We start from the raw sequence: 21,776 nt of genomic DNA, 5'->3' as shown, positions 1-21,776 counted from the left end.
TCCCGTCTTATTATTCTCCTCCTGCCCAATGCTTTATGCATCCCTGAAAACATGCATTACATTTTTTATAACATTTTGCTTATAAGCTATTGATCCAGGAAGTTCAACTCCGTGAATATTTTTCCAACTGCAACAAACTGCTTTAGGTGGCAGCTGACCCCTCTTCTCAGTACTGTGCACCGGCTCTGAATCTTGTTGCAGTGCTGAGCACTGGACCGTACAGGTCCAGTTAATATGCCACCAAGAAGCTACTTGCAGTCAGATATGCTGAAATATACATGGTGAGACATGTCATGCTCAACTCACAGTCCCCTTTCCGCAGAACCCTGAGGTCCCACCCCTGCCACTGCACAGAGTCACAGAGCGCTGTTTATTTAAGGTTCATTAATATTGACCGTGTCACCTGTCGAAATTGCTTCAAATTCAAAATGGCACATCTTTGGGTTCCCAGAAGTGCCAAGTGTGAAGCAGATTGGATGAACGGTTCTCATGATGTGCAAAGGGCACACGGACAGACAGACAGAGGTTCCTTGCGATATATTTATATTTAGATGACAAACTGGGTGTCTGTGTCGACATTCCCGCAAAAATCACAATCAGCACAGTCATTTAATCTGCTCTGACAAACACCAAACAGTTATATTTGAGACAATTAGCGATGTACTGGGTAAAACAGTGAACCTTAACCCCCTCACTGCCCTCTTCAGAATCTCCTCCGTGCCCAGTATGCCCAAGACTGCACAACAAGTCCTTGCTTTTACCTCCATACTCAAAAGGAGACTCATTCTCCTTGTCGTCTCCACCACCAAACTTTGCTGCAAGTCATGTCCTCTCTCCCCCTTTCAACTATCATGTCAAATAAAAGCATAAGCCAAAAAAAGAAAAAGTGGAATGTGGTTGAAAGCACCACAAAAAGCTAAGTAGACCTGCAGTTAAGAGTAGTCCATTTTGTTCAAAGTTTTTTGGCAATCATAATCACCTCCATGACGTTAAATGGCACATTCTACCACATGGAACTGTGGTTACTCACATGTTGTCCTGAGCGTCGTTGTCGTGTGAATCGTTGCTTTGGGGGTCGAGGTGTTTGGAGGGGCTGTTCTGGTTGGAGTTGTCCTCTGGTAGTCTGGGCTCCGGACTCTCTGGTGTTGTGGGAGAATCAGGGGCAGCCACCTGTTGCTGGTTGTTGCTGTTGTTGTGGAAATCGGCTTTGCAGAAGGGAAGAGGGTGATCACTGTAGCCTCTGATGAAGAACGGGTTGGTGGGAGAGCACACTGGATAGTGGCCAGCACGCACAGGCTTGGCTGTTCGTGATAAAGCAGAATTGATGTATTGATCGATCCATTCATCCAGAAAAGACAAAAACATCACATTTACACAGCCCTCTGGTGATAAGGCTGCGCTGTCATCTGTAGCACAGGTTGATACATTTTAATGGGACTGGAATACTGAGAATATATTAAAGTCCAACTGAAATTAAAATGCTTTAATAGGGTAAAAAAGAATCTTTATTTTCCACCAGGGTGGAAATTTGTCTTTGACTCGTCAAACAACAACATGCAGATGAGCAGTTGGTAAAACAAACATATAGACAAGGTCATTCAAAACAAATCATGTCTGTCTGTGGCTTAAATCAGTCACTTTGTTGTGAATACTGATGCCACCTGGGATGAAGGACTTCTCAAATATATTTTTTTTACATTTTTTTGACTGAGGGATCTACTGTATAGTGCTGCCCACAGTTCAAGAACTCAAACTGGCTGAATCTGCCAGGATACTCCTCGCTTTCCTTTCCCTCCTCATCCTGTCTGTAAAGAGTTGGGTCAAAGGCTTTTGGGGTTTGCCAACTATTTTGCTTACCGCTGACACAATCCTGGAGAGTTTATTCTTAGTTCTACAGTTTAGGGACCATACCAGGCACGAAAGTGAAAAGTTTAGACATTCTCAACCATAGTTTTGTACACAAGTTCTAAAATCTGCTGACTAACAGCGAAGCCACAAAGTTTCCTAAGAAAACAGAGTCACTGTGAGCATCTTTTTAAATATACTCTGTATTTTCAGAGAAGCTTACCCAGGAGTCAAGAACTATACTAAGGTATTTAAAGATTTCCACCTTTTCAACTGTTGGCTGTCAAGTGAAAATGTGTCTGTGTTCCATAGAAGGCCACTACTAAGGCTGCGTCATCAGCGTATTTAGACAATCTGAAATGACGCCCCTCTCACTGTCTTGGAGGATGTTCCCAACCTCATCAGGCATTTGGCTGACTTGGGAGGGTCGTCGCCTTGATTAAGCTCACCTGTGCCTTCAAGGCTATAAAAGCTGACTCATGTTTTCACTCACTCGCTCCCTTCCTACAGCAGACGTCTACCCTGCATCATTGCTTTTTGGCTTTGCACCTTCAACACCTCTGACGCACACCTGACGCACATCAATGCATGGCTGTCATTACTGACTTTGATGACCTACACACTCCGTTGTTTATTTAAGTCAATCTTAATTTAATACATTCTGGTTGTTTTAATTAAATCTAATGTGTGGACTCCCTACTTGTCACATTCACTGAACCAGTTTGTGACAGTCAAACATTCATCAGTAAAAAGAAAGATGCCTTTTTTGGGGTCTACTACAGCACACAGTACATTTCTGCTCTGTGATTCACCAGTCCTGTGCTCGTCTTTGAGACAAAACCAGAAACCAAAAAGGAAAGAAATGATATCTTTTGATTTCATAATAGTTTTGCATTAACTTGGCGGAATTAGCCAATCAAATCTTGCCGAAAGCAGTAAAGTCTCTCTATCAGCCTGCGACACAACACAAGCTTTCCTGCCTAGGCTTCCTTCTGATCTAACAAACAAACATGAACACATGTCTTGTCCTGCAGCACTAACAACATGCCGTCTGCCCATGACATGCAGGCTACAGCACAGTGTCTGCTTTGTCTCTCGCTCACTACGCTGTCACACCGACACTCTGGCAGCCAGCCAGCACTGCCAATCAAATACAGACACCGACACGTCCCTCCAGCCAGCTGAGAGGAAAAGGAGCATTTTTATTTTGCCAGAAACCCTTTTCCTTCCCTCTAATTATAAAAACTCTTAACAATACATTAAAAAACAAAAAAGGGTGACGAAATGCGATTTCAGTCAGACTTTAACATAAACCACCATATCAGTTATTCTCAGTCGCTGTCGTATAATCCTCAAATAAAAATCATTTATATAAAAAAACCCTGAAATCAATAGCTCATTTTATCACGGCAGCAAATGCTCCTCTCATTTATTTCACACATAATTCAAATGCATGAATGCAATTATCTTCAATTGACACAGTGATGAAGAAAGTCTTGGTGATCAAAATGGATTATACAGCTTTTCTAATTAACTGTATTTCTCTAAGAAGACCACATTGTGTAAATCCTTATATAGAAAATATTCAAGCCAACCATCACAGCTATTCAAGGACTTCAAAGAACCAACACACGTTGTAAAATTTCAAGCAGTCCTCAAACATATCTGTGTGTTTCACAGTGGTGAACCAGAGTCTCTGGTCTTTCAGTCCCTGAAAATGGAACAAGACTGATGCTAAAAAACTAATCTCGCATCTCACTCATGCATGAACAGGAGGTGTATGAATATGCGGTGTTCTGGTAAGAGGAAGGAAGGGGAAAGATGAAAAATAATGCAAATCCAACAATGAGTGTTGCCTGTGAGGAAATCGCACCATGCCAAATGATTTTTTTTCATGGTGCACTGCAAAAGGCAAATATCAGATACTGTAAGAAGCAGAAGAACTGGTGTGACCAGAGAGATAAGATTGCGTAGCCTACATACAACCTCAGCTGTAAAGTGGTGGAGGATTTACATTTTACAAGTTTAATTTCTACAGTAGTTCCTGTTTTCATCTACATAAATCTTGACAGAATACCGAGACATCTGTTGTTATTCTACCTTTTTTTTTTTTAATCTCAGAGACAGAGCTAATGGAGAGGCTGCCACTCACATCGGCAGCATCTAGAATATCCCTTGGGATTAATAAAGTATCTATCTATCTATCTATCTATCTATCTATCTATCTATCTAGGATTCATACCGAGAGGAAAAACACTGGCATGAATTTGATCATTAAAGGGAAATTTCGGTTTCAATTTCAATTTCAGTTTCGAAATTTCGAGGACGACAGAGGAGGAATGGCTGCTGGAAGGCTTTAGCTCTGGAGATTGGTGGTGTAACGTTACCTGTGAATGCTGTACCCCATTGCCCACAGAAGAGGAATACCTCTGTTGCAAGGAATGGGACCGGTTGCAGCCTTAGCTAAATGGTAAACAACAAACATGGCAGCACACCGGTAAGGTAAGACAACACGTTTACATGTTGTTTTTCTATATGTTCTCTGACATTTATCCTATGAGGCGATATGAGACGGTCTTTGTGGAGAAAAAGCTTGTTTAGTGGACTAACTTTGCACTTGAAGGTTGCCCGTTCAATTACGTTTTAACAGGTCTGACGCTACGGCTGTATCTAGGCTAACGGCTAACATGCTAACTATTATTTCTATGTCACTAGTGACTTAAAACAAATTTAGGACGATAAGAGACAGGTTGAAATAAACCGAAAATTTCCTTTAAGTTGGCTGCAGAGATTAGTCTAATTAGTCTAATTAGAATGAGACATTAACAAATGGTAAAAATAATTTATACAGCACTTATCTAGTCATAGTGACAACTCAAATGGCTTTACAGCACAAGCGCTATTCAGCCAGTAACGCAAAAGACATCACACAACCACCTGCTCATCAAATAATCATTCACATGCACATCAATGGCACAGCCATTGGGACCAATTTGGGGCTCAGTATCTTGTTCAAGGACGCTCTGACATGTAGAATGCAGGGCCAGGGATCCAACCACCGACCTTCTGATTGATAGACAACCGCTCGATCTCCTGCACCACAGCTGTCCCCAAATAACAAGCACAAATTTGCGATAGCTGTGACACATTGCCCCTTTTTGCAAGTTGGCATGAACAGTTAATTAGCTGTCCTCCTCATGACCAATCTTTCCACAAAATCTTGGGCAAGTCTGTGAAACCATTAGGAAGTTATGCACCTGTTTCACAGTAGGCCACTCCCATTGCCCCTCCCCTTCAGACCCAACTGGCATGAACACAAACGCACACGTTCACACACTTCACCTCCATGCCACTGTTCAGTTTCCCAGGGCAAAAACTGTGACTGGGGGATTTTTTTGTGGAGCGACCAACCTACAGAGTGAGCTCTAGAGCTGCTGATCGTAGCTAAAAATAAATGAATTAAGTTAGATTTAAATGAAAAAATAAAGTGACAGAAAATCAGTGGACTCAGTCATATCGACACATTTCCTCAGGCATGTACCGTCTCTGTTTTGCCAATGAGGAAAAGCAATTGAGATGCACTGGTTGATGAATTTATTTCATTTCAGCACATAAGCTGGAACTATTTGCAGGTGTTGTGTTGCACACAAATTACTGTGGTGATTACACTTATGGTTTTGAGAACTACTCAAAAATGTACTTAAGCAAATGAGAAAAACTGTATATGACTCTGCATAAACCTAAATGAAAGAGCTTGTAGACATTAAAACAGTTGTGTGTGTGATTTGATTGCGTACTGAATTAGATTAGATCCAGCTCTAGTGTTATGGCACAGAGAACAACGACAAAGTCAATGAAATGCAGTTGTGAGAATTACAAGAAAGCAATTAATGTCCTTAAAAGGAATGCACTGGTATGCTGCACGTTAATACCAACAGATCAGATTTTAATACATGGATGCAATGGATCACTGCCTATCTACAGATTAGAAGATTATTTCATCCGATTACATCGCTTTTACTGAAATGACACATGCAGCCACATGTAATGTAGCGTGTAGATCGCTGCTGATGGCTGTTCAATTATTCTGAAATAGCTGAATCTGTGAGCGAGGTGCATGTGTTACCTATCTGTGCAGCATGTGGCCGGCGGAAGGGATTGCGAGTCCTCATCACGTCTTTGATACGCTCCACCTCCTGCTGGTAGCGGCGCCGATCCTTCATGGCTCCCTCCTTGGCCTCCTTCAGCGCACCCTCCAGGGCCTTAACTCGCTCAGCTGTAGAACGAAGACGTTTCTCCAGTTTTGGAAGCTCACAGCGAAGATCTGCGTTGTCACGCACCAGCTGTCACACAGACAGGAACACATAGAGTAAGCCGTGGGATTGAGGAATTAACTGTACATGTCAGTGACCATGTGATACACCCTCTAAAATAAAACATGTATCGATGAGATGCAACAGATAGCAATACTGTTCGCACTCCTTTCTCTAGAAAGCATTTTTTTTCCTGACAGGGATAATAACTTTCTGAATACATTTTATGAAGAACTTGTGTTTTGAATCATTTTGTTGTTTTGCTCATTTGTTTTGAAGAGGAGGAATAAGAACGTAATTTATTTTTCTTCCTAACTTCAATTGTTCCACCACTTTCACTGAAAAGGCATCCTCCAGTTTGGCAGTGTGAGGGATCCAACCCTGTTGTGTCAAGAAGAGTACAACAATGGGTATAGGATACAGCAATGGCCATAGCAAAGTGGCCTCATAACCCCCTTGAACCGGAACATTTCTGTCAGTTAGAGCAAAATAGGTGCAGCGAGGTGGAACACAGGAGTGTCAAGTGTGACCTGATGGGAAAATTGTCGATGAAAACACAGCCTACACTGCTTTTTATGTTGAGGAAACAAGCTTAACAGCTACCTGAAATTGAAAGAGAACTCACCAGAAAAATAGGTGTTAACACCAAACCACCAGCTATACAGCTAATTAGTTCATCGTGAAGAAAAACTAAATGTATGGATTTGTAATACTGCTCACAGCATTTTACAGCAAACATGAGAAACCAATGACTGCACACCTTTAACACAGAGTGGCAAATTCACAAAGAATGGATTGCAGGCACTGATCCATGAATTAAGCATCACTTGCAACTATCTGCTCATTCTCAAGGTCCAATTCACAAAAGATCTTGCTCTAATGATATTACAGCACAAACATGGCCATAAAGTTGTTCAGCTGAGTACAATTTGCCCTTTATTTGTGTCTGTTAGCAGTTAGCAGAACAATGGCAGAGAGAAAAAGAAAACTGAAATTTTCACGGTGCATGCTACAGCTCCTGACCGACGAGATGATAAGGAAATTAATTTAAATGTGACAGTGAGAAACATCCTGGTCTGTCAGTGCACTTCAGTTACCACCAACTCTCTGAAGACGCTAATTATTCCACTGTAACAGCATGTGGCGATTAGTGCTGATCTTTGCGAATTTGACTGTATTTGCATTGAGGCTCATTTGCATAGAATGGAGCCAATTTTGTACCACATGTATGCATATTACCTCATGTATATGCATGCAAACAGCACAGGAGCACCAAGACGCTATTTGCCTGGCGGTGCAGTTAAGGGTGTATTTCATCCTCTGAGAACTACATGGTTTCTTTTGGTCTTATTTGTGCAGGTTTAGCGGCTGCAAAACCGTGGTATCCTTTTGTGAATTTCGCCCACTAGAGTCTGCTGGTACGTGATCACGCAAACTAATACAAGATGTGCCGGTTTAGCAAACAGGCAAAGTTATCTAACAGGCAAGGCGGGCAAAAGATTGAGGAATCTAACGGAACCACCTGAGGTTTGGCTGTACTACTTTATTCTTTGGTGGTGAGTCATTTTAAAGGAAAAAACAAAAAAAACAGAGGCAGTATTTTCACAGGAGGTAAGTGGTGCTCTGTGCGAAATCATGACCATGCAGAGACGAATGACGGGCAGACATTACGATACCTGTAAAAAGGCAGAGAAACTCATACATAGCCCCAGTGCACTGTCCACTGCCCGTCTTTGGGAGTCTTATCACTTTCCACTGGGAGCTTGCTGATTTATGACCCTGACTTTCATCTTCCATTCCCACAGTATCAGCAGGTGGTGGATGGGATGGAGTCTCCCAGCAGTCACTTTAGGATTGGTTTTCTGCCTGACACTGTGCTGCAGTGCAGCTCTCACCAGTCTGCCAGCATGAGTATATATGTGCCAGTCTGCAGAACGTTTAGCACATCAACACTCGGTCCACTGCTGTAGTCCATTTAGGAATATTAAAGAAAGATGTGAAGTGTGTGTGTGTATGTGTGTGTGCCTAATCTGTCTGAGCACAAGGCTGCCTTTGAGAGGTTGTGTGCATCAGCTAGAGAGAGCAGAAAGATTGAGCATGTTTGTGTGCACCTGCATGATGAATTCATTTGTGTTTATCAAATTGTAGTAACTGTTTTATGTTATGGTTTCCTTTTCCCTGAAAGCAGCACGGTTTACACCTCCTGCTGCTCTGTTTTCAAGGAGTCTTTCATGTGAAGTTGCAGTTGTAAGATGATTGATGGTGCTAGCGCTACTTTTACCCATAAGAGAGCAATGACAAACAACACTCACTGTTCTGTATTTTAATTTAGCTCCCTCTTTATGTCCCCTTATTTTCTATCCAGCTAAGCACTTCTGCCTCACTGCTGCGATAATCAGACTTCCAGGCTGAGGGAAACCATATAATTTGTCCTAATTCTTAAGAGAAATGGTGGACAGGTGAAATGCTATTTTCTGCCTCCTTCGCTATAATTTATAGCTCTGCAAGTGCTGCTCATTGTTACCTGTTTGTGAACCTTTGTAAGCTGGTCCAGGTTGTTTTCAAGAAAGGAAATCTTCTGTTTCTGGGTGATGTATCCCCCGCTATCATCAGGCTCCATCTGTGCACTCTGTCAACACAAACAGTGGAGATCTTTTAAAATCGTAAAAAACAAAATCATTGAGAGACATTTCAAATTCTGTAGTTCCAAAAATATTTGCATACAGTCTAGGTGAAGCCGCATGTTTTCTAGCTACAGTGGTGACATGTTGTTTGCCTTACTTTTCTCACTCGAGTCGTGAGGTCTTGGACAAAAAGCTTGCGGAGGTTGTGCAGGGTGTAGAGCTCACGAGCCTGCAGCATGAGGGGAGAGAGGAAATAGTGCAGTTAAAGCAGTTAGTAGAGTATTTAGTGGATCAGTGGCCGCTGAGGGAGCCAAGTGAGTCGTGACAGTAAATAACGACTTACAACAGTCTCTTCCAGCCCTTTGAGGTCCCGCTTTGATTGCTCATGTCGCTCATGGAGAAATCTATAGATAGACATGTAGATGGTCAGACGGATAGATAGAAAATTCTAAATGAACTTCTCTTTACCCCAAATGAGCACCAAGTTCTTGCCAGAATAAATCATGAATAAAGAACAAACGCAAGCGTAGACCAGCTGCCCCACTCGTGGGCTGTTTCCCATCTGCCATCTGATGCAACACGCTGCAAAGGTCAGTGCAGAAAGAGGCCTATTAGCAGCCAGCTGCTACCTTATTGCAAAACTACATTATGGAGATGCAAACAGAGTTAAATAGAAAGAAGCGAACCAAGAAAGAGGCGAAGAGAGGGTTAAATAGGGATAACCTCCGGATAATTTTAGCCACACTATGTATGTATACTTCGCAGAGAGACATGTTCTGTAAATAGGATGACTGTGGAGTGAGGGGGAAAATAAATAGACAAAGGGAAGACAAATGACAGAGAGAAATAGAAGATGTGAATCAAAAGAGGCAGCTCGCCCCCGGGCCTCCATATGGTGAAGTGTTTGAAAGCAGGCCAGGACAGTAAAGCAGAGACTCACGTCAGTTCCTCCAGCTGTCGGCTCTTGTGATGCTCTTGGCTCCTGAGACGTTCAAAGTCACAGTGCAGTTGCTCCAACTCCAGATGCTGCTTCTGGTTACAACTGAAAAGGTGAACAATGGTTCAAAAATATTTAATGGAGACACTTTGTTTCTTTCTCCTATAGGAAGTCTAAGAATTTAGCGTGTTAGTGAAATGCCAAAAAAGTGAAACTGAATCTGTTATACAATGGATGTAATCTGGACACAGAGGTCAGGTTCACAAAATCACAGTTTGAGTGTGACTTTATGAACTCTCATGTCCTTAAAAATGTTCTCTATTTAATTTGGCTTCAATGCCAATCATAGAATTTTACTCCTTAGCCTTCAGCTGTTTTACAATACCTTTTACGGGACCCCAGAGAAGTTTTATTAGAGGTTTATAAAATGGTAGAAAAATGCTTTTTAATAGGATTATTACTTGTACTGTGATGGGGCTTTGCTTTGGCCTTAGCTTGACAATCATTTCAATGTCACATAAGAATAATAATTTCTTTCCTAAGTCTGACAAGTAGTAAATTCAGTGGCGTGTACAGACTTTCAAAACAGCAGGAGCAAAAATGATGACCCTGTATGCAGGGTTAGGACATATTTTGTCCTTAAGGTCCAGACACACCGAGCTGACATCAAAGAACTAGCGGCAACGAAAGCCCACTGTAGCCTGTGTCCTGGCCAAAAAGTTGTACATGAACACACTGCAAAGACCACAACCGACGGCCAACCAGCATGTACGTTCTGCACCAGCATGAGAGGAAATAACTCTCAACACCAGCAAGCAGCCGTAGTCTGTAATCATCATTCAGTTTGCCAGTTAGCACAATGATGAAGGATATTTATTGTGCGCCAGTGAACAATAACACAAACCATCATTCTGATATAGAGCTCAGCTGCTAATGAAAAATACTCTTACCTTAAACAACAAGTTTGTTTTGACCTCACTCCTCACATCTGTTTCTCTTTTTGCTGAGCTGAACTGCCAATCACAGTGATTTCATTCACCAACGGGCTCTGCTGTCTCCGACGCAGATTCAACATCCTGAATCAGCTAAAAAAAAAAAAAGGGCGAAAAGCGTGGACAAGAGCCGATGAGGGCAAACAGTGCGGGACATAGCGCAAAGACTAGGGCGATTGATGCTCACCAACAGCCCAACACTGAGCAATGGCTGACCATCAGCTTGGTGTGTCGGGGCCTTTTAAATCATATCCTCACCATACAAGCAAGAGAGGAATTTGGACTAGGGTCCTTGAGTAGCTCAAGTGTATCATCAGGTCAAAATTGAAGCATGAAAGTACCCCATTAGGGTGCAGATACATCCTGGTTTTAAAAAAAAGTGCACACCTGTACCTGCCACTGTTTTAACCATTTTTTGATTTTGCTCTCTTTTTCTGATCCTTTTTATCCTGGCAGAAAATTTATTTTATACCCACTTTTCCTGCTCTGCTTCAAGGATCTTAAGGGCCACTTTGCTCCTATTACAGATGCTTTCTGCCCCACTGACACCCATCCCTCCATCTACACATTTTCAAGCTGCTTATCCAAATCAGGCTATGCCAGCAGGACAAGCGGAGCAGCCCCAAATGTCTTTTCATCCAGAAATTCTTTGCAGCTGCTCTTTGGGTGTTACTCAGACACTCCTCAGGGCCAGCAGGGAAATGTACTTTTAAGTCCCTCAACAGAGTCTGCCCTGCAGCCTGGTCCCACACAGTCACGCTTCCCACAGAACATCTTCAAACTGAGGCACCTGAAGGGGGCATGTTTTCAAGGAGCCCAGTGGCACCTCACATTGTGGTTTGGCAGCAGCTTGAATCTAAAGTCCTCCCACGCTGCAGTTTCCTCACCATGTCAACCACCCACACATATTGATTTCAGCCCCTCTTCCAGCTAGAGCCGGGCTTAGCCCTTTTTTTGAGAACTCAACTACTGAGACCATGTTTCTCCAATTTTTGCATTTCCACACTGCTTATGAGGGTGGAATTGAATTTTAGATTTGAGCCCACAGACAGCTCACAGAGTGGGTAAGCTGTCTGCTTCTGAAACCATGTAAGACCTACATTGTATCGTGCCTCACAGTCCAGTGTCAAAGACAGAAGCAGACAGTTTTATAGTTCTTTATACTTGATTGATGCCCCTGTACTTCTCTTTATATGGTCCTGTACAACTTGTGGACTCTTGATTTACAAAGTCCGATTCAGTTTATTGGAGATCGTTTGGAATAACAACGAAGCACTGACTCAGTTAAGTGGTCGATGATCTTCTGCTTCTCATTGATCTCGTCTCGCAGGCGGCCAAGCTGTTTGCTGTGCGACTCACGGTGTGACTCCATCTGCTGCTCCAGAGCCCTCTGAGGTATGGGCAGCAAGAGGGGGTGAGTGACATACATATATAATGAGAGAAGGAGAGAGTTAGCGAGAGGAGACAGCAGTGGGAACAAAGGGAAAACTAAATAACAACAGAGAATAGAATCACACACACCGGTGCACATGTGGACATAAAGAGCCACATGGGCATTAAGCACACACACACACACACACAGCAGGTTGTGTCATACAACGCCACTGAGCATGAAGTGAGACATGGCTAATGAAACTGGTGCATGTCACACACAAACACACACACAATGACACTCATAAACATGCACGAATACAGTACAGGCAGATTATTAAAAACAATAAATTATTGCAGCTGTACAGGAGCGTGCCAGAGCTGAAACTGAATGTGTTGTGGGTTTACTTTAGGCTAGATTACCAGCAGGGAGAGGCAGGAAAAAGGCCTGTGGCCCCAGACCTTCACAGGCTGAACCTAAGCTTCACCGTGTGTCAGTGGCTTTTTGGTAATTATGCAAATATGTTTAGGAATTTGCACGACTACAATATCAACTGCATCCTCCATTCTCTGACAACACACAGACTTTTAAAAACGCCTTTCTCTCTGGTCTCATGCAGACAGAGGTGAGTGGAGTCTGGCAACACACATGGCTTGTTTGAGTTGGAAGAAGCGGGGTCCTGGGGGTTAGCTGCGGTCGGCGCAACATAGCATGAGGGCGGACGGCCTGGCCTTTGAACCTACTCTGGAGAAGGTCCATCTGTGGCATAGCTCGGCGTGTCTAAACTGATAATGGAAAAGCAAACTGGCACAACATGGCTTGACTCAGCCATCTTTGCAGTTTGGACTTTTTATTTGCCATGAGCTCTTTAAGGGAATTGTGTTAGGCTCTGGGAAAGTGGGATAGGCATTTTTGCAATTCTTCTGACATTAAAAATATAGCTCAACAGTTTGGGAAATATACTTATCTGTTTTCTTGCTAAGAGTTATATTAGAAAATTGATACCACTCGTATTTCTGTACAATAAAGATGCAGCAGCCAGTTAGCTTATCTAAGTATAAAGACTGGGAACAGTGTTTGCTTGGCTCTGTCCAAAGGTAGCAATATCTGCCCACCAACATCTCTGAAGTTCACTGAATATATCACACTTTATATCACACTTGATAAAAAAATAACAGATTCAAATTTTACAGGTCTTGGACAATACACCAAACCACTGTGACATCAGGCTAACAACAACGATCAACGATTAGACTTTTTTTCTAAATCCCCTTCACAACAACAACCACCTCTGAGCTAACAACTTACATGCTGGAAATGGCACATTTTGACAAAGACTTGGATTGTACACTAAGGCATGTCTGCCCCCTCTGTTTCAGTGAATTGTTGTAAAGATCTTCAACAAATAAGACAACTTAGTCTCGCAGGACTGCAATGCCCCCACTGTTGATTTGCCACATTTTTTAATCTGGCAGCAGCTTGTGCCAGTGACACTGACTTCACTAATGTACCAATCCGTTTCACTTCACACAAGCTTCTGTGATATTGGTGTAATAATGTTCTGCCAGAGCCACATACAGCCAGGAAATCATCTGGGGTTTTAACTGAGCTCCTCCAGAGCTTAAGTACAGTCAGGCTTCACCTCTGTGGCAGCGGGTCTTATGTTTGTCTTCTTAAAGTGTCGAATCACACAGTGAAAAAGCAACTCTTATGGTCGAGTACATTCTGGCATTTTTGCCTTTATTGACAGCTGCAGATAGACAGGAAAGGTAGGAGTGAGAGGGAATGACACGCAGCATAGGGCCACAAAGGGTCAGAAATAAACCTGGGCCGCTGTAAAGGACTCGGCCTATGTGGGGTGTACACTCCACCAGGTGAGCTACAGGTCATCCCCATTTTAATTAAAGTTCTCGCCTCCCAACGTGCAAATGTTGCAACAAAATAAGTTCACCCCCGACACTATTTTGCAAGAGCAACATTGCTGCACCCTGGGTTTAGTGCTAAACAAGACAACTGTAATTGGTTTAAAGAAACAAAAATACACCAGAGCATTTTCTTTCACCTACAGCAGTATGGTAATTAGTGATAACTTAGCTATGCCTAGCACTGACATAACGCTGTGGAGATAGGTCTGGCTACGCAAGACTAGTTGCTAGGCAACCAGCAAAGACTAGGGATTTAGTCATCAAAATCAAAATATAGCCAAACACATAGCCCTTACTTTAAAACAGATGATCATCACTTTTACGCTGTGATTTCGTGACCTTTGGACTAAGCCAGGCTCGCTGTTTCCTGTCTTTATGTCCTTTAAAAAAAGTTGACAGATTAATCTGTAATGCAACTGTTAGTTGCAGCCCCGATATATATATATATATACATATGTGTGTGTGTGTGTGTGTGTGTGTGTGTGTGTGTGTGTGTGTATATATCTATGCAAAAACCCTTGATCAGACACACCAGCACAGCCACAGTATGCTGACACATGAATGCACACTCATGGAGGGAGACAAACACACCCACATCACACCCACCCACACTCGCACACCGACACTTGCAGTTGCTGAGTGCTGAAGCGGTGCTCTGAAAGGTCATTACACTAAAAGTTGCTCTCACTGTAGTCATGGTTACCTTTATATCACAGGAATCCTGGATGGACGACTGGTTCTGCCCGCTAGTCACTTGTGACATGCTCTCTGAAAAACACACACATACGACTTTAAGGAAATGTCAGCGAGAGAAACCAAGACAGAGGGAGAGATAAGAAGAGATAAAAACACTGCTGTAGATGAAAGAGGTGACAGTGACCTGACTTTGACAGCCCAGCAGCACCGCCGCTTCATGTTGACAGCAAGGTCAGCCTGATCCAAGTCATGCCTTGGCTGTAATAATATCTATTATTGAAAATGACAGCTATTGTGTCAGGCTGATCTGATCTGTTTTTGACTCACTGCTGTTCCTGGTGTCTGATGATGAAATTACAGAGCTCTCTACGTCGCACCAGGCTGTGTGATCAACACAACCTGCACCACTTTGTATTTATCTCCTCCTGTAATGACTTGAGGACCACCTGGCTCAGGTGTGGAGTACGGCCAAAATTGATTTACCTGCCCTTAAATCCACTGGTTATTTAATGCAGTTCTGTGCGACTCCTCAGGAAGAATGACTTACATTGCCTTTGGCCTGATTTGTGAATTGTGTCAGTGTCCCGGGAGTATCTGGTTAGATGGACCTCGCACAAATTTCAAATGTACCATTAATCTATTCGTGCTGGTGCTGCGAAATGTTGGGAAGTCTAAGCTGTTTGTCAGCGTTCACCCTTGTTTTTCTTTTTCTCGACAGGATTGAAAGGCCTCTGGCAGAGACTTAAAACTCTCCATTGAGGCCAATAAAATTGTTTTAAGCGGCACTTCCCCAGATTTCCAGCTCGGTGGAGCCGAAACACAGTGACAGATTTGTTGTCTTTTTTATGTTTCACTTTATCCAGACATGATTTCGTTTCGCTGTGTCAGAACATTAACCTTATTTTTGACTTTGGCATCTCAAGTCAGTCATTTTGCCAGAGATTTACAATGTAGCTCAATCTACTTACTGTCCTTCACAGCGCAGTGAGTAAGAACTCAGAAGATCATTATTCATCTCTTCAATCCCTTCAGCGCAAAGTCATCTTAAAAACATGTGCTTCTGTTGGATAAATATTCTGCTTTAAACCCGCAATGCTTTAGGATTTATTGAGCAAAGATCTGTTTTGCTGACTGTTTGATTGGATTTGCTCCTGGCTGGAGGTTTGTGTTTTTGCCTGATTTATCAACCATAAATCTGTTGTTCTGTTTGTCTGACCACATTGATATTTTTCTACTTCACCTTAGAGTCTGAATAAATGTTAAACACTTCCCTGGTTTGTTATTTTGGTCACGTAGCTAAGATATCTCAACCTGAGCTCGGGGCAAAGACACTTTTATTACAAATACAGGACCTGTACATTTTATAGGTGCTGCACTGACTGTTTATATATATATTGATCCTTGAACTTATGGTTTGACCGGTTGTTGGATTTCACCTCAAGCATGATTTATATACTATTATTTAGTAGTTAGTTATTTTAGTAGTTCACTGAGATTATACATCAACTGCCACGGTTGCCACTTTAGTCACACTAGCAACATGGCTCTATGGATGGTGATGTCACTCAGTTGGTCCACCACTTTGGTCCAGACTGAAATATCTCAACAACTATGGGACGGATTGCTATGAAATTTTGTACAGATATGATACAATGCAGTACAATACGATAAGATGCGATACACTTTGTCCCCATAGGGCATGCTGCCCATACTACACATAACAGCACTGCACTTTAGCAACTCATGTATTGCACATAACACCAGGACTCAACAGAACACCACTAGCAAAATACAACACAACTCCAAAGCATCAAGCAACATTATTTAAAATCTTAACACATATATTTGTGGTGCCCAGACAATGACTCCTCCTGTCTTCGGTGTCTTTTTCTCTAGCACCACCACGGGGTTGACATTTGTGGTTCTCTATGAAATGCCTCCAGAACTTCTGTACTGAGGCTATGCAATGAAATGTTGGCGCAGTCATTCATGATACCCTCAGGATAAACTCTAATAACTTTGGTGATCCCTTCACTTTTCATTTAGCGCGTTCATCAGGTCAAAATTTAAATTTGTCCAGCTTACGTCCAAACAGGCTACCTTCAAACAACCAATGATGTTGACAGAAGTCTTCATTCAGGGTTAAAGAGCATACACAGATGAGGCAGGCCCTCAAGGAAGTGTGCTGAGCTCTGAAGCTAATTTTAGTAGTTGCCAACCAATGGAATTACATCCATCATATAATCTGTGGATACATTTTTATTAATGTCACAACCCCCACAAAATGTCCGGTTTTACTACCAGAATTTAATCAGTTTGGTCAGATACCATTCGGAAAGTGTAGAAAAGGTCTGTTAATTCATCCGTGTCACATCCTCCATCCCCTCAACGCCACCTCTGCACCTCATTTTGAAGGGTTGTAAATGTCGTGTGGATATATGGGAGCAGATTTAAAACAATACAACACTATATACAGTACAAATTTGATGTTCTCTTATTTTGCCGCTTGTTTATGTGCTAGCTTAATATCTGATAGCTTTTAATAATGGTTTTATGTATAAGTCTACTTAATTTTTTTGTTTATCTGGTTAAACTAGGAGTAAATCACCACACTCATGACCAGAATATGCCAAGGTGCCAGAAAACCATGTCTCAAACTTGGGTAGAAAAGAGTATCTGCACACTTGGATCAATGCAAGTATCTTTAATGAACCAAGCTTTTGGTCAGAGGACCTTCATCAGGGTAACACTTACCCTCAGGGATTGTTACCCTGATCTGCCTTCATCAGGACCTTCATCAGGGTAACACTTACCCTCAGGGATTGTTACCCTGATCTGCCTTCATCAGGGTAACAATCCCTGAGGGTAAGTGTTACCCTGATGAAGGTCCTCTGACCGAAAGCTTGGTTCATTAAAGATACTTGCATTGATCCAAGTGTGCAGATACTCTTTTCTACACTTGTTTATCTGGTTAGAAAGTGATGTCGGCAGCATTGTAGTGAAACCAGACCAACGGTTCAGCACACAGAGGAGAAGAGATTCTGTGTTGTCAGATCTCATGAGTGTGGGTTGCTGAGATGAAGACACGTCTCGAACAACGTTAATTCTCTCCTGATTAGTCACATTCACTTTTCCACTAGAATGAATAGAGTCAGGACTGCCTCTATTCTCCTGAAGGGGCATGGCAGTGGTGAAACCCATGGATCTGAAGTGGGCCGTCTCAGTTTATCAATGGTCTCTGGCTAAAGTGCAGCCTAACAGAACCACTAAAGCTGCAGACTTTTAGTCTTGTTTGCTGACTGAATGAATATACTGAGGAAGCCGCTGTTGTAGTTGTAATGATGGATTTTTTTTTTTTTACTATAATGAAATTTGTTACGGTGTTTTACCTTGAGCTTGGAGTTTGGCCAGCTCCTCACTCAGAGAGTCATAGTTCTCCTCCAGCTTCCTCTTCTTCAGCTCCACATTCTGCATGTACTCCGTCAGAGAGCGTATCTTTGCCTCGTGCTGAAAGTCAAAACGTAGCGTCTAAGATGCAGGAAGTATACTGATGAGCAACTGACCTTGACCCACAACTTTACAACAAGGGTAAAATATGTTTTACTCACTGTGGGATGGATATGATCTGCACTGAATATTTATGATCCTTCATAATTCATTAGGGGAACTTAATTTAATCAACAGCCTAAGTGTGAAACTCACAACATGATGGTTTCAATCAATTGCATCAACACAGGGAATACAAAGCGATGCAATCCTTTCACAATCACGACAGTTTGCACACTTAAAGCTGCTGATGTGTTGTCGCCACAAACAGTTGAGTGACGGTTCGAGCACACTGCTCTTCATCAGAGTAATTAATATCAAACAAAGGCCCACGTAAGTATTTGTGATGTTAATCAGTCTGATGAAGAGAAGTGCACTTGAAGCGTCAATCACTCATTTGTGGTGATAATTAATATTTTACAGTGGGAGGTTTCAGTGTAGACTGTCCTGATTTTTCCACTTCAACACAAAAAATTCCTGCCAAACTGACAGATTTACAAACATTTTTTCCCCCCACCTGGGAAATGAGGAGGTGACAGGAGGAAAGCTCTCTACCCGTCTCCTCCATCTTGCGGTGACACTCCATCTGAAGGTTCTCAAGGTGGCGGCAGCGCTTCACCATGGACTTCACCTCTGATTTTATCTTACTGATGTAAAGGCGGGCCACTGTGAACTCCTCCTCGATCGCACCAGTGATCTCCATGGGCTGGAGACAAATGAGGTAGAGAGGAGGAGAGACAGTTAAAAGAGTAGCAGAGACGTTCGGTTAAGATTGAGTGGGGACAGTTTAAAGACAGCTGGGAAGTTAAAGGGGGAGGGAGGCATCCTGGAGACTCTCTCTGCCATTTTGTACGCGCATCCATTAAGTTAAAAGCATCATTTAGCAGATGCCGCAGCTCTGAAATGAACTGTGGAGGATAGACTTTACATCCATGTATCAAAATCAGTCTAAATATTACTGCCAAGATATATCAGTGGATATGGCCATTACTCATCCTCAGGTGTTATACAGTCAAGGGTATACATATACTGACTGTAATGTATAATAAATGGCCCTGCAGCTGGTTCACACACAGACACAAACGCTGTTTTAAACGCTCAAAATGCAGTGAATCAACATTCATAATTTCCTACAGATGCCAAAGACGTCGGGTTAAATTGGAGAGAAATGTGTATGAAATGATGCAGAAGACATTTTGAATTTTACACTACGTCTTGGATTTTAAGAAGCTTTGGAACAATGAGACAGAATTTATATACATCTATATATAGACATCGCTGTACACTGTGAATATTTGAAGGCATCCCGATATTCACATATGTTACAATTTGGCATGTGAGTGGTCCTATATATGTTACAAGACAATGATTACTGGTCGTTTTTATCTGATGTATCCAAGTACCTTCTGGGATACAAGTAACCCCGGTAGGGAATCACTACTGTGGGACAGGTTTTATGAGGAATTTTCTTTTTTTTTTTTAACACAATTTGCAATTGTTTGGGTTTCTGATCCTAAAAATATGATTTCAGTAAAATGTCACTTCCTTCAATATTTAGTAGTGCTAGTAATGAATAAATGTCAGTGATCAGGATTAGGCTGGGTTATCATTCAGTATCCTTGTGGCTTGAGGGTAGAAACTTCTCTTAAGCCTCTCAGTGCTGGCCTGGTTTAATCGGTAGCTTGTTCCCGACCTCAGCAGGGTGAAAGGCAGTTATCCAGGTGGCTTGGATCCTTGATGATTCTCCTGGCCTTATTTTTGGAACGTCTAGTATAAATATCCTTTATGCAGGGTAAAGCAGCACATATAACATGTTCAGCTGAATGAACCACTCTTTGCAGGGCTTTGCGATCCTGTTCAGTGCTGGCAATAATGTCCTCCGTCAGGAAGCTCTCAATGGTGCAGGAGTAAAAAGTCCTCAGTATTTGAGGGGATACACAGAATTTCCTCAGGCATCTCGGGTAAAACAGTCTCTGCCTTGCTTTTCTCACCACTGTGATAGTATGCAATGCCCAGGTCAGGCTCTCAGTGATGTGGACCCCAAGGTATTTGAAGCTATCCACCCTCTCCACTGAGGAGCTGTTGATATAAAGGAGAGCGTGGTTCCTTGGCTGTGTCTTTGCAAAGTCTGCTATTACTGACACAGCAGGTCAGGTCCCCTACTTCCTCCAGGTAGTCCTTTGTATTATACACACACACAAACACACACACCATGGGGGTGGTGGTGTGTCTTGCTGTTCCTAGGACTGCACTCGTCTGGACAGAGACCTCAGATGTTGTACCTGGAATCTACTGGAGCCACTCTCCCAGTTTGGGGGTCACAGCCCCAAGTGCTCCGATTACCACCGGCACCACTGTTGCCTTTACTCCTCACATCTTTTCTAGCTCCTCTTCCAGACCTTATTTTTCAAGCTTCTTATTTTCCTTCTTCCTGATATGGCTGTCGCTCTGGGTCGCTACATTTATCACCACTGCCTTCTGTTCTTCCATCAACACAATGTCCGGTTGGTTAGGCATCACCAGTTTGTCAGTCTCACTGGATCTTAACTCAGTCATTCTCAACCACCTTAGGAGGTGTCATACATCTCGACCCTGGGACTTCCAGCCCATACTCAGTGCAGATGTTCCTGTACACTGTGCCAGCCACTTGGTTATGGCATCACATGTATGCTGTTTCAGCCTGCATCTTACACCCTGCTATTTTGTGCTGAAGTGTCTCAGGAGCATCTTTGCACAGCCTGCACATGGAGTCCTGTCTGGTGAGACAGACTCCTACTCCTACTTCTATTGATCTTGTACTAAGTGCCTATTCCTGTGCTGCCATGATTAGTGCTTCTGTGCTGTCTTTCAGTCCAGCCTTTTCCACCCACTGGAAGGATTTCTTGATGTCGGCCACTTCAATCTGTACATGCCATGCAGTGCTTGTCTTTCCATGATGGATATAATACCCGTTGACATTAAGGGGAGTGTAGTTCTTTGGCTGCTTCTTCCCAAAGTCCACTATTATCTCTTTAGTTTTGCTGAGGAGTAAGTTGTCCTCTACTTCCTTCAGGTCAGCCTTTTTATTATGTATATAGTGTATGTACTGTATATACACATCATACACTTTGGCATTTACTTTTGCATGGAGTTAGTGTGCAGGTGTTATCTTTCCTTCACTGATGCTGTTTTTTGATAGCCTTGCACCCTCATAATGTGCACATATTTACTCTCCTTCAGTGGTATAAGAACCATGTTGACAGGACATCCTTAGCCTCAGTAACATCAAAATAAATCTGTGAAGATACTCTCCACAGATTTCAAGGTGATGTAAGCAGGAAGTCTCATGGATTCACTCAGTTAATCGTAGGCTACATCTTAAGCCCTGATCTTATTTACATCACCATCTGTGTCATTAAAAGATATCTGCAAATACATTTTATAGGCTCTGAATTGAAATGGGAGCAAAAACACTTTTGTTTTTGCTCCCATTTTTCATGAGATCTAAAACATTTTCTATGCACACAAAAGACCATTTCTCACAAAT

General features: G+C 42.5%; 1 protein-coding gene across 2 annotated transcripts in view; it reads right to left on the bottom strand.

The window, feature by feature from the left end:
- Positions 1-21,776, bottom strand: part of kif5ab (kinesin family member 5A, b) — a 101,915-nt gene that overhangs the window by 14,647 nt on the left and 65,492 nt on the right. For both annotated transcript variants that reach the window (XM_049585905.1, XM_049585914.1), the window contains exons 16-25: positions 18,768-18,956; positions 18,094-18,211; positions 14,712-14,776; positions 11,992-12,101; positions 9,723-9,824; positions 9,126-9,186; positions 8,940-9,011; positions 8,683-8,787; positions 5,972-6,188; positions 1,031-1,301 (exon numbers count right to left, since the gene is read on the bottom strand). In XM_049585905.1, coding sequence (XP_049441862.1) covers positions 1,031-1,301; positions 5,972-6,188; positions 8,683-8,787; positions 8,940-9,011; positions 9,126-9,186; positions 9,723-9,824; positions 11,992-12,101; positions 14,712-14,776; positions 18,094-18,211; positions 18,768-18,956 — 1,310 coding nt within the window. The remainder of the gene's footprint in view (positions 1-1,030; positions 1,302-5,971; positions 6,189-8,682; positions 8,788-8,939; positions 9,012-9,125; positions 9,187-9,722; positions 9,825-11,991; positions 12,102-14,711; positions 14,777-18,093; positions 18,212-18,767; positions 18,957-21,776) is intronic.

Source organism: Epinephelus fuscoguttatus, linkage group LG1, assembly GCF_011397635.1.
Source record: "Epinephelus fuscoguttatus linkage group LG1, E.fuscoguttatus.final_Chr_v1".
Classification (NCBI taxonomy): Eukaryota; Metazoa; Chordata; class Actinopteri; order Perciformes; family Serranidae; genus Epinephelus; species Epinephelus fuscoguttatus.
Note: the sequence above shows the minus strand (reverse complement) of the source record. Positions and strands in the feature narration are given on the sequence as shown.